General features: G+C 37.2%; 1 protein-coding gene across 2 annotated transcripts in view; it reads left to right on the forward strand.

Moving 5' to 3' along the window:
* The first annotated feature begins 2,662 nt into the window (after nucleotides 1–2,662).
* Nucleotides 2,663–13,399, forward strand: part of LOC126248037 (serum response factor homolog) — a 257,210-nt gene continuing 246,473 nt past the window's right edge. For both annotated transcript variants that reach the window (XM_049948658.1, XM_049948659.1), the window contains exons 1-2: nucleotides 2,663–3,216; nucleotides 3,898–4,149. In XM_049948658.1, coding sequence (XP_049804615.1) covers nucleotides 2,761–3,216; nucleotides 3,898–4,149 — 708 coding nt within the window. In that variant the 5' untranslated portion in view covers nucleotides 2,663–2,760. The remainder of the gene's footprint in view (nucleotides 3,217–3,897; nucleotides 4,150–13,399) is intronic.

A 13,399-nucleotide genomic window follows, 5' to 3' on the forward strand; every position in this document is an offset into this window, starting at 1 on the left:
GACACTGATGTCCCTTACGGTGCGAACGAATCTGTTTATCTGTGGTACGTCGTCATACCACGATGTTCTATTAACTTTATTTTCAATTTGTATCTGTTGTAAGCTGCAGTAGTGCCATGCGTCTATGGCACGTCCTGTGCTTGAATTCCCAATGATACAGAGTCAGTAAAACAACTCACACATAAATTTGAGCAACAGCATTAATTTACGTGCACATAATGTATATGAATCCTGGCGTTTTCAGTCAATATAACGAACTGATACAGTAAAAGGAAATTAAGAGGTCAGAAGCAAGGAAAATGAGTTACAGAAGACATTGAAACTGCGTATTTTTATGTTATCATACACTGATTGTGACAGTTACCTTCATACGCTAGCAAGAAAACGGTAGTATTCAATGCGTATGACATTGACGAGAAGCGTGCTAATGATTTCCTATTTTCGTTTTTTCTCTTGCTACAAAAAAGACGATTTTTATTTACAAAATTAATATTTCGGTGCCTTCTACGGATGTTGGTCACGCAAACAAACTTGATTTCCTATTTACTCAAACTTCGCATGTTTTCAGTAGTATTTAGAATGTACTACAGTTTCATTATTTTATAACAGTAATGTGGAAAAAATGTAGTAGGGTGAACTGCAAAAGAATAAAAAAAGATGGGTTGGAGAAAGCTGAAAGAATACAGTGTGATACACAAAGATTATTTGGCACAATCCGCTGGTCTGAATTCACTTTTCTCCTCACATGATAACTTTCACACCAATGACAGACTACTTGTTAACAGCTGTAATGAACACTGGACGAAAACTAACTTTTTCTTGAGTAGATAGTGATTAGCTTGTCATGTGCTTTTATACTGTGTTCGTTTCATGCACACGTAAACCGTTGCGGACATAATAGGGGAGGGGGTATTAGTTTCTCCGAGCCTATAGATGCAATGCAATAATCACAGGTCAACAGACAGATGTGTGCCACTAACAGGTTCGCCTTTTCTATGACACTACAGACAGAGTGAAGCGGTACACTAATTTGGTATGAGCTCAAATCCCTTACTGGCTTTCGTCGACATACATGACTCACTTGAGACAATTGCAGGGATTGTTCGGTTAACGTGGCCACTGCCTGTCACTTTCTGTCCGGCCCTAGCCTCTGCTCTATTTCTAGTGAACTCGATACAGACAGAGCGAGAAACGCTAACTTTTCTTCCTTTAGGACACTAAAATCGTTGGCCGACCATCGTTCATCCGCTGTATTAAACGTGCGCTGTTCTGTAACACTTTTCGAGAAATTTGCACTGCAGTCTTGTAAAATGTATTGTTGTTACTAAAATATCTAAGTAGTTCCTCTATAAGCAAATTGACTACCCTTCCGTTTCTGCCTTATTTTCCTTTCTAAAAGCGGTTCAGAAGCAAAATATCTCCAAGACACTGATTTTTATTGAATATGCAGCACAAATGGCTGGTAAACGTCACGACAATAGTAGAGAAATCTGAGAGCTAGTGTATTCCTTGCGGTCGACGGTCAATTCGTCAAACGTAAGTTCAAACCAAAGTGTAACGGCTAGAAATACCTGCCAGAAAATATGGGGAACAGTATTTGAAATTGACTTCTTTGCATTCTGTTAACTAAACCACGCCATGACCAGTTATTAAATTCTACACTCATTAGTGTATAACATATAATACAACCTCGGAACCCTCATAACGTCATCTACTGACGAAATAACTGCACACTTCTGAGCCTTTAGATGACAATCCTGGTTGTTAGGCGTCGCTGTAGCTCTCGGAGACAGAACCATAATTCATACTTGTGCAGATGAAATGAAAAAATTGCCAGAATTTATTCATATCCAGATTTTCTTGACGTGTGCGTGCAGCGTTCATCGCATGTCGTAGAAATATTTGAAGTATTTCGCTGGAAATAGTCAAACTATGCCCTTCCTTTGGGGATAAAATACTTGTGTGTAATATCCATCCGCAGTTTATGGAACTTTTTTTAAAAATTCAGTTTAATCCTCACAGATTTTTATCTGAGCACTTTATATGCTCAGTAGCTTCACCAAATGCGTTACCTTTTTTTTTACATTGTCACTAATTTCTTGGCCGGCATGACGATACGGTCAAATCTTCAGAAACCGGCTGAAACGGATTTGGGTTCTATTTCAGAAACGAGATACACAAGGTTAAAAATTAGAATGACTAGTATTCGCTATTTTTGGCAGCGTCGTGACTTTAACTGTAAAAGGAGCAACATAACTCGTGATGCAAACAATATGTGGTAGGAACTGAACATAACATGTATCAAACTTCATTTTTCGACTGAAAGGGTGGATCTTTGTTTACCATGTTAGGAGAAGTTTACCTAATTTGGCAACAGCGACTTCTAAATATGGGAGTGGGACCGGCTGTCTGTGCGCCGAGGTATTCATACGCCACCATAAAGTAACGAATATATTGTACGCTTTACACCTTGTTACACTGTGAAAGTACTAACAAATAATGGATTACCCTTTACAAAACAGATTTAAAACATTATTTTGTTTTAGTGTGACGTAGATACTGCTTTTAAGAGTTGGGACTACTTTCTTCAGCAACTCGCCGCACGAGCCGCGCGCTAGTGGAGAACTTAGGTCAAATTACGAACAGTTGCCGTGTGGTGTTGGTGACGTGCGTATGGTGTCGGAACGCTTAGAGGTTAAGGTAGTGAGAGAAGTAATCAGATTTTTATTATGACGTTAAGTAAATAGTGACAGTGCAGTGATGGATACACCAACAGGAGGGGGAAGAGATTCCCGTTTTAATATGGGATACAATATGTCTCTTTTAAGTGGTGAAACGCCGCCTGAAATATACGGAAGTACAAGCCATGCGAGACCTACAACCTCTCTAACTTCTGGAGTGTCAAGGTCTTCAGTTTCGTTACCAAGTACTTGCAGTGCGGGTATGACTCGTGGACTGAAGCGAACGTCTTCAGATGTGTGTTTTGAACAAGAAGTGTCAGGTAGACCCAGCATGTCATCTCAAAGTGGGATGGGCTTATCAACGGACTGTGGCACTGACATTGGGGACGAGGGCTACTCACAGGCCCAGAAAAAGACGCCGCCACCGAATGGTAAAAAGACGAAGGGACGCGTTAAAATAAAGATGGAATATATTGACAACAAACTTCGACGATATACAACTTTTTCGAAGAGGAAGACTGGTATAATGAAGAAGGTATGAGCTTTTTCTTTTAGTAGTTATTTTTATTGTATCGTTGTAATTTGTATGTATTTCACATTGTGGGACCGTAAGTCATTATTAAGGAACACTGTGCCCTTCGTGCAATTGAGATTATCGTGCTAGCTTGGCTCTTGCACCAGCAGTGGCAGTGAAATTACACGTTTGATGACAACTAAAATGCTTTTCATAATAACAAGGACAAAATATAATAAATGCATGCTGAAACAATATTAGTTCTGTCGGTGTTGTTTCAGTGCAAATTGGTTATGTTTATATAAATACAGTGGGTAAACATAACCTCTCTGGCATGCGTCAACCATTTTAGAATGTATATCATGTAATCTGTGAACAATAATTTGAAGATATTTAAAGAGTAATTGAAGAGTTAGAAGTTATGTACATTATTTTTATTTGAATACTTGCTTTCGTGGTGCATAAAACACTTTAATTTGTTAGTTCTGAACACCAGTTCTTTATTCACGTTTTGCTTAAATTCCTAGGGTCAAACATAGCGCACGGTGCGCTACATAGGTTGAATATATGCAAAGTTATTTTTTAATTCCGTCTAAGAATTATTTAGTTTCTTGTATTCTAACAGAGTTTGTAAATGATAATCTCTTAATGAGTATATTGCTGCTGTTTAGGAAACTTATGATTCCACTCTCCTGTTGACAGGCTTATGAGCTTTCAACACTGACAGGGACCCAAGTGATGCTTTTAGTGGCCTCTGAGACAGGCCATGTCTACACTTTTGCTACCAGAAAACTGCAACCGATGATAACATCGGAAGCAGGGAAAGCTCTAATTCAGACATGCTTGAATTCCCCTGATCCACCACCTTCGGGTGTTGGGGGCGACCAGAGGATGTCTGCTACTGGGTTTGAGGAGACGGAGCTGACGTACAACATTGGTGATGAGGAGCAGAAAGTAAGACAGCTGGTGTATGGTAGTTCACAACATGTAGGTGGAGGTGGGGCTCAGCAACATCCACATCCTCATGCACAGCATTTCCAGCAGCACCCAGGGTCACCATCTCCCCATCAACACCATCATATGATGGCTCCACCACCGCATTCTCACACCCAGTCACCTCCATCACATCTCATCCCATGTTCCAGTCCAGGACCGCTGCTAGCAGGTGGCTATCAGCAGCCATGCCAATCACCCCTGCCACCACCTCATGCTGCTTACCCACCTCCACACCCCCATATGTCACATTCACACCCTCAACGGTAATGGCACTTGCTGTAACATCAGTGCGGTGATTGAAACAGAGAAAAGCTCTATCACACATTTCCCCTGTGGATATATCAGAAAGTTATCACAGGTTATCGTAAAGCTAAAAGTGACATGTAAAATATTATTTACCTTTGCTTGAAGGCTTTGCTTTGCAAGGTTCTGATACAATGCATTTTGAAATCAAAATTGTGCGAGAAAATCCATATTCTTGCAGAGCACAGGCTTTTATTGAGAAGCGTCTTAAATGACTAACAACAATTCAATTATTCCAGGAGAATAATTTTAAAAAGTTTCCCAGAAATAAGGCAGTTTCTTGATTTTTGTGGCTGAGAATTAAGACAGTTGAGGTTGATAGTCGTGCCTAAATTTTGCAAATATTCTATACCATTTTTTATCATTAGAGAATTTTCATGTCATGGTGCATTAAAATGCTTATTCTGTTTACATTACAGAAGTGTTAAAATAATTAAACTGACATACTGCACAGTCAGTGACCTCAAGTGCCATTACTGTAAGGGTATCAGATTGTGCCATTGAGCAGCAGTTGCCTTCAGAGGCATTTTGTATATTCTATGCATGATTTTTGTGGCTTTACTGCATTGATGGTTGTACAGCAAGTGTTTTGTTTTGTTATGGTGTTGTTGCAGCATGAAAGTTGCCTGTGCACATGTAGAAAGTTAATGATATTGCAGTGCTGAAATGAGCATGGAATCTTTTTTAAACAAATTTTGATTTGTTTTTGGTGAATTAAATTTTCACCAAAATGTTTTATTATATGACCATGTCATGGCTTTTTAGCTAGTATAAAACTGGCAAGTATTGTTTTTGCTGTAGTTAGTAGAGTGGGATATAGAAAACTGAACATTCTTGGCTCCATTAACATCAGATATTTTCAGTCAAGATGCTGAGGGGTGGGAAGTAATAGAAATTGCACAGTGTTCATACTTCTTCTTTTTGCATATTTTCTATCTATATCTTTCTTTTATGTATTGTTATTGCGAAATGTGGAACACTGTCAGTCTGTTACTGTTTTGTGGTACTGTATTACTGTGTGTTGTTTTGGCACAGTATCATAAACTGCAAAAAAAAAAAAAAATTGTGGTATTAAGTTTCCACAATACTTGAGCTTTTTTTATTTACTTTTTTTTAAACAAAAGTTCATTAGGCTACATGAGGCATTTGCTTTGCATGGTTTCCATTTTATACAGAGTCATAAGTCTTAAAATTGTTCTTAAATAACAATACCTGTTGTGCATTCAGATTTGCAGTTCATTTAATGAGTCAGTATTACATTTTTTTAAAATATTGAGACATTATAAACTGTTTGTTGTTTCTCTTTCATAGTTACTTAGCATCAGTTTGAGTTTTGAAATGAGTGGCTTTGTGGTCATGGACTTAATTTTTGTCTCTATTCATGGTGTGATTGCTGTATGTTCTGTCCTGACTTACCTCTGGAAACAGTGTCAGACTTTTGGCACCTTTCCTACTGTTGCCACAACATGTTTTATATTATAGTGGTACTGTTTTTGCTACTTAGGCCAGCAGTATGATAGTTTTTTTATGATGTTTAACTGATTACTGGTAGCAAATGTCAGTACTGAAGTTTCAGATATGTAGGACATTACAAAATATTGTGAACTGTAGTAATTCATTTACTATGACCAGTACAAATACGATTACTTGCTAAGTGGAGGCTGAAACCGGTGAACGATATGCATGAACTTGGATTCTGCAGACACAAATTGCTGAGTAACATCAACTTTTTTAATGATTTTTTTTTTATTAAAGAGATAGTGCCAATGGTATTATGACATGACATCCCAGTTCCTCATGTCTTGTTTGTGATCTGTTAGTCAGAATAATATGTGATTAGTGCAATTTTCAGTTAATATTTAGTTATAAGTATACTTACAAATTGCAGTGAATAATATTTGTCATAGAGAAGTTGATATCTAGGAATTTGTAACTTACTAAATCTTTCATAAGATACAGTGACTTTTTGTTACATAAACTATGGTCATGTCTTGAATTGTTTCTTGTCTCGTCCTTTTCTTAGCCCTGTATATTCCCCACACTTTTGTAGAAATTGCAATCATTGAAACAAGTGATGGAAAGTAAACTAGAAATCTGGGTGCTATCGTGCATATTTCTGTAAATGTGTAATCTTACACATACAAAGGAGTTATGAATTTGTTGTATTACAGTATGCCTTTCCCATTTTCATTACAAACCAAACATTGGTATGTGAAATTCAGTTATAGGTACAGAACAATGACACACCACATCATCATCACTGCTACTTCCTGCTACACACATACAAGAAGGGTACCTTATAGTGTCAGAGTAAGGGCATACTGTCTTCAATAGGACTATCATTGGTAAGACAGTGCTGAGTTCAAAACAACTTTAAGGTTTAGGGCATTTTTAGTTTATTTAATTTCTGGAAATGGCTGTTGCCACAAACAGTTGCTCCTGAATATTTGTTAAGAGTAATATTCAAGCATAATAATCATAATTGGTGCACAAATATACAGTTCTAGTAAATAACCCAAAACAAATACACAAAAATTCTAAAAATGTTCAACTTTTTAGTATTTTCATGTTATTTTGTTACAGTTGAGAAGTTTGTTACCCGTGATTCCTAAATATTATGTTTTCATTCACATTATCTTATGTACCTGTAACTGCTTTATATGATAATTGTCTACAGACTGAAATTTTTTTATTGTAATTTATATTAATCTCAACACTTTCACATAACACTAGGTTGCACTCTATAATGAGTTATCTCCACTGCTCTTTCCCAGCACAGCACTGTGATTTTTATTGTGGAATTTGAACAAGTGTGTATTACTTTTGAGCTAAGGGTTAGATTTTTAAGCTGAAACTTTTGTGGTCTTGGAGTGGCGACATCTCAAGAAAACAACAAGGAACATCGATGGAACCTACTACCTTAATTATTTGTTTATTACCTCAAAACTTTTAGATACACAGTTCCAGACAAATGTCACACTGTGGAGAGGTTTAACTGACAATTAATACTCAGTTTGTAACAGTTTTACTTTTTTAGACATCTGTGCCTGGAGTTGATGTATGGAAGCATTAGTAAAGTATCTCATCTTCTGTGAAAAAGTGATAGGTGCACTTAACTTCACAAAACACACAGCTGAAAATAATAAGCATTACTTCAGATTCCATTTTCCACATTATTAGTATGTTGTTTTCCTTAACTTGTAAATGTGTGGCCAAAGTGGTGTAATAGTCAAACATTCTGAATGAATGGTGAGGTTTGGTGTGTGACAGATTGCAAAGCACTTCACTAAATATTTATGACTGGCGTTTGGATTATCCTGGTATTTCTGTTCATAAGTATCACTGTCTCTTCTGCAATGTAAATGATATTTTTTTCTGTATAACCATAGTAAATTTTACTCAGTGTGGATAGGAAACAACCTGAAATTTTTTTGCTTTTGTGCATAGAAATTTATTTGAGTGGTTAAGAAGCTATACCTCTTTCAGTTGCATAGAGCGCTTAATGTAACTTTCAGGTGTAGTGTTTCGTCCAGATACTACTTGAAAGTAAGATCGTACTGTACTCCTACACATCTAAAGTTGTTTCTTCTCTGCCATTACCTTCCGTTCTTCAGTATCTGTTCTATTGTATTCACTTGCTGTTTGCACTGAACTTTTTTTTGTTCTCACCATTGAATACAGAAACAGTTTTAGGTGGAATATATTAGATCATTTACCATTTTGTAACATTTTGTGGTGTGCTTTTGTTTAGGTACATTGACTTGAAGTGGGTTGAAAAACACATGTATTGAAATAGGGAAGTAGGTTTAGTTTCCTTCACTTTGTTGTGTTTGCTTATGATTGGAACTGATAACCTTCCAAAAATAAAAGTAAATCAGCCCAGATTTAACTAAGGACAGTCAAGAATAGTTTTGATGTTTTATTGAAATGAGAGTATACTTGACTGTTCTGTTTTGCTAATTTAAGGGCAGTTACCCAGAAGCCTTTCAGCTGAAGAGACACTGTGCACAGAAAACATTTGAGAACTGGGAATTTATCTATAACATCTTCAAATGACCTTGGGTGTTGTGTACAATTACTAGTGAAACACGTTATCGTTATCGTGATCAGATGAAATGACTTCAGTGGAATCACCTCAAACTGCTTCAACAAATAAAAGGTGTCATTTGAATGGCAATGGGCTGGCTTTTCAAACGCACATTTTGTACAGTAGTATAAAGAAATGTATCCATAATGTAACTCTGTCGGTGATTGCAAGGGTATTATGATGTAAACTACATGGACAATAATTTGGCTGTTTACTTCATTACTGTTAAACTAAAAATCTCTGTTTCGATGTACGTGGTATGCGCTGTGTGGCTCTTTTTTACATTCAGAATGAAACATCTTGGAAGAATGCTGGAATAGCTCACGCAAAAAATTGCAGTGGGTTATTTCTTGCCACGTTCTTGCCCATCAGTGCTTGCACTCTGTCTCTAATGTGGGCTCTAAGCAAGTTTGCAGAGTTGTTAAAACAATGGACTCTCAAGTTTATTGTAGTGATTTTCTCCACAGGCTATAATGATTTCTTTGAAATGAACAAGCTGATTTCCTTCCCCACCTATTCCAATGTGAGCTTGTGCATAGCCTCGAAGGATCTTGTCAGTGCCCAGGCATTAAAAACCTACCTTCCAATTTTGACATACTTTTTAATTCTAATCTGCTTGTGTCTGATTCTGTTTTGAAAATCTTTCATTGCATCAGAGTTTTGGGAAACAAGACTGTTATGTATACAGTTACCTTTCTGCATTTGATTTGTTTGGTATCTAAACCCATTGTCTCAATTTCAGAGTCTGAATATTTAATAATTGTTGCTTCCGAAACATTTATATTCAGCACTTTCCATTTATCCTGAAGTGTATCCTCATGTTACCATATTGGTTGAAGAGTTATATCGTGATCCTCATCATGTGTGTAGCTTGGTTACTGTGAGAATTAAGGTGCACATTGAAAGGATCATAGTTTGATCTCTGTTCAGTTCTAAAGCACTCTTGGTACTGAAAATTAAATCTTATGTGTGGCAATGTATGTGGAGGGACAGGTAGTTGGCACAATGGTTCATATGACAGGGTACCCAAAAATAAACTGGAACTATCTTTTTAAAAGCTATATATTTTCAAATTGTTTACAAAACAACCATACATCTGTCAAAATACTCTCCATTACAACTAATACTTTTGTCCCACCAGTGCTTCTGTTGTATGAAACATCTTTTTGTGGTCATCTTTAGAAATGACTAACAGCTTGTTCCTTTTTTTTCTTGACTTCTTCAGTGTTGTCAAATCAGAGTCTTTTCATGCGTGGAAATAAGGAAGAGCCTCGCGCTGCCAGCTCAGGCGAGTAAAGTGCGTGGGGCAGTAGAACGATGCCATGTTTAGACAAAAACTGTCTTAGAGTGTGGTTGTGCGTGCAGGTGTGTTGTTGTGGTGGAAGAACCAGTCTTCTGTCTCGCACAAATCAGCATCCAAGATAACCCATTAATGTATGAAAGATATCAATTGTCTGTTGATGGTCTGTGATCAAAGCTCTAGGGTTTTTTCAATATTTTTGTCTATTCGGGCAGTTGATGGACGTCCAGGATGAGCTTTGTCATCAATCGACATGTCACAATTTTTAAATTGAGCAAATTACTCATACCCTTGAGCTTTTCCCATAGAATCCTATTGGTAAGCTGTTATCAATGTTAAAACAGTTTCAGCAGGATTTTTACAGAGAAGAAAACAAAATTTCACAGCTGCACCTTCACTTAAACGTGTCAGCATAAAAAATGAAACAAGAACAAAACAGCACTAGCAAAAACAATCACTACAGATGAACAGTACAAGACAACACGAGCGGCACTGAACTGGCAACGAGTTGCACTATATACGTCTAGCAGCAGAAAAGCGTACTACACAAGCTCAGCCCTCGGCAGTGTTAGTCTTTTTTTTTTGGTACCCCTTGTACAGTTCAGAGGATACAATGAAATATAGGTGTGCTTTTCAAGCTACAGGAATATAAGGCATACCATTTCCAGTAACAAAGGAAGCTGGGAGATTAATACTTGATGTCCCAGCAATGATCCAGTCATTAGAAGCAGAGCACAAGCTTGGATTTCACAAGGATAGGAAGAAAATTGGCCATATCCTTTCTGAAGGGTCAATCCCAGCATACGCTCCAATAGAGTTGGGAAACAATGGAAAGTTTAAATTTGAATGGCTGAATGGGGTTTGGAATTCTGCTCTCTAATGTGTGTACAATGCCTTAGCTGTTGCATCAACTCTCACAGTTCTAGTAGGACCACACTAAATAAAGTACTGTGAGATCAGTGCTTGATATGATAATTGCATTGATTTATATTCATAGTGTAACTGTTAGACATGTTAACGCAGACCATTGAGTTTGAAAATTGTCTTCATAAAACCAGGCAAAGTTTCACAAACCACTTCAAGAGCTAAATGTCATTCACAGTTCAGTTGATAAACTTTCATGTCTTTTTGTGGCAATAATGATAAGTATCACTTTCAATGCCTGACAGACTAGACCACTGTTGGAATGACTGCTGCATTGTTAAATGCACAGACTATTTATTTCTTGTTTGTTTCCTGAGACCATATGTATCCTCTGATGTACAGCTATTTTTGTATATCATTGGTAAATAATATTCTGAAACACCACAAAGCAGTGACACGGAGAAGCAGCTATAGCTTACATTGAGGGAAAGTGATTGGGCAAGCTTTGTGTGATTTGTCACCAAAACAGTCATAATGACAGGCATTTTGTGGGCTTGTCATGCATTATCCTAGCCAGGAGATGGGCCAGCGAGTGGTGGGATTAAGTTTTTTCATCTTCAGCTCTCCTTCCCAGTTGTGCTGTAATGAATGATACTGAATGTAAGCCTCAAGTGTACCAAGATCTTGGATAAAACATTATGAGAGCAGTCCCACACTCTAACCCCAAAATGTACAGTGGTAACATCTGTCATGAGCAGTCATGGGGAGTTATATTGGTGGATTTGCTGATTTGCATAGCCAGTGATGTAATCATGTTTTTATTTTGATCAGCAGCACAAATATTAAGTATTTAATGTAAAGACGAAATTAACATACTGGATGCTAGAATGCAATCCAGCTGAATTTTCAGTGATGAAAACATTTGCAGGGGAAAATACACAAAAGCATGTAATAAATAAATTACTGCTGAGTTTTGCTTTCTCCATACCTTTGTATTTTTGTTACATTTCTCAGCACTCTGGATGCAACCAGACAGTAAATAATGTAAAACAAAAATATCAGCACTCAATGTAACATGGACCTACAGATACAATACAGATCAGCTGGTCACTTCAACCAATATGTCGCTATTAAATTCATTGCCTTTGCCAACCCACAACTGGATCACCACCTTCAGACCGAACTTAGACTTCAGGCTATGCTAAAGATAAGTCAGTGAACATAGATTCCATCTTAGAGATGAAATCAATAATATTTCATCACAGGCAGTGCAAAAGTGCAGAATATTTCAGTAAAAGAAACTCCTGTAGGTGACAAAAATGGAAAATGAAGGAAGGGCCATCTCCATAATGTGAGTAATTTGTGTAATTTTGTCAGTGCAAGCATGTTCACATTTGAGCTAAAACTGTTAACATCATTTCAGCACAGAAGGTGCAAACGAGATAGATACGAAAATGTCAAATTTGTGGCAAACTCAGAATGTGAAGGAAATGATACAAAATATGAGGGATTCATACATTAGTGTCAGGAATATGTATTTGCTGTTCATTGGTTACCACATACTATCCACTAATTGGCTACCTCCAACTGGACATGGATATGCACGACAAGCATCTGCCATATACCACGAACAAGTACAGCGTGTGGCCGGCCCTTTGTAAAGTGTGGCCATTTATTGCACTTGGGGTATCAAAGAATGAGACTTCTTTACAAGATAATTTTGTTTTTCCATAGATTTTGCAGTAGTATCATTTGCCTTTCTTGGCTGCATAACAGCAGTAACCCCTTTTCAGCTTCTGTCTTTTTTCTTGTCAGTAGAATTGTTTAGCATTCTGTGATTAAATTTGTGGGATTGAAGAATCATTTAATAAGCCCCATTACTTGAAATCAGGGTCCTTTCCTTTGCAGAACTTCAATTACTTTCTATAACAAGGAGGAGGTACTGGGTTTTTATGCATTGTCATCTGGCTCTGCTGTAGAATCTTGTGCTTACTTCTTTTCTGGATGGCAATTGTGTTTTTCTTCTTGGAAGATGTTCCAGCAACTGAGAAGAAATCCATTATGAAATGAGTAACTTCTCCAGAATTCTTGCGAAAAGTTACACTGTAATGTCCATTATTTATACTCCTAAACAATCTATTATTATTGCTGCCTTAAAGCAATAATTATCAAGCCATTCGATGGAGTTTTAGATATTGTGTATTACTATCATTGCTGTTTGAGGCACCTAGTGGACACAGCATCCTCACAAGTATGTAGAGTTCAAAGAAACTGTCCACTAGAGAAGCTCTATATCATACCAGAAAATTGATCAGAACATAGGGTTACAACTAACAAAGAATTTACACACACACACACTCTCTCTCTCTCTCTCTCTCTCTCTCTCTGGAGGGGGGGGGGGGGAGCTGTTTAGCTAGTTATACTGTTTTGGGAGTTTTCGTGAGCAAAGAAAATATTGCCACACACCACAATCTGTTATGTTTGGTCACTGCACTTTAAAAATATTTTAATGTTTTACGATAATGTTCTGTTTGTATTACTATCATGCTGTTGCATTTTACTCATTCTGCTGTCACACTAATTTACCAAATGTTTTTGGAATTTCATAATGGTTCAGTATCCATTGCTAGTTGCTGATAGTAGGGAGAATTTAT

The sequence above is a fragment of the Schistocerca nitens genome, chromosome 3 (assembly GCF_023898315.1).
Source record: "Schistocerca nitens isolate TAMUIC-IGC-003100 chromosome 3, iqSchNite1.1, whole genome shotgun sequence".
Taxonomy (NCBI): Eukaryota; Metazoa; Arthropoda; class Insecta; order Orthoptera; family Acrididae; genus Schistocerca; species Schistocerca nitens.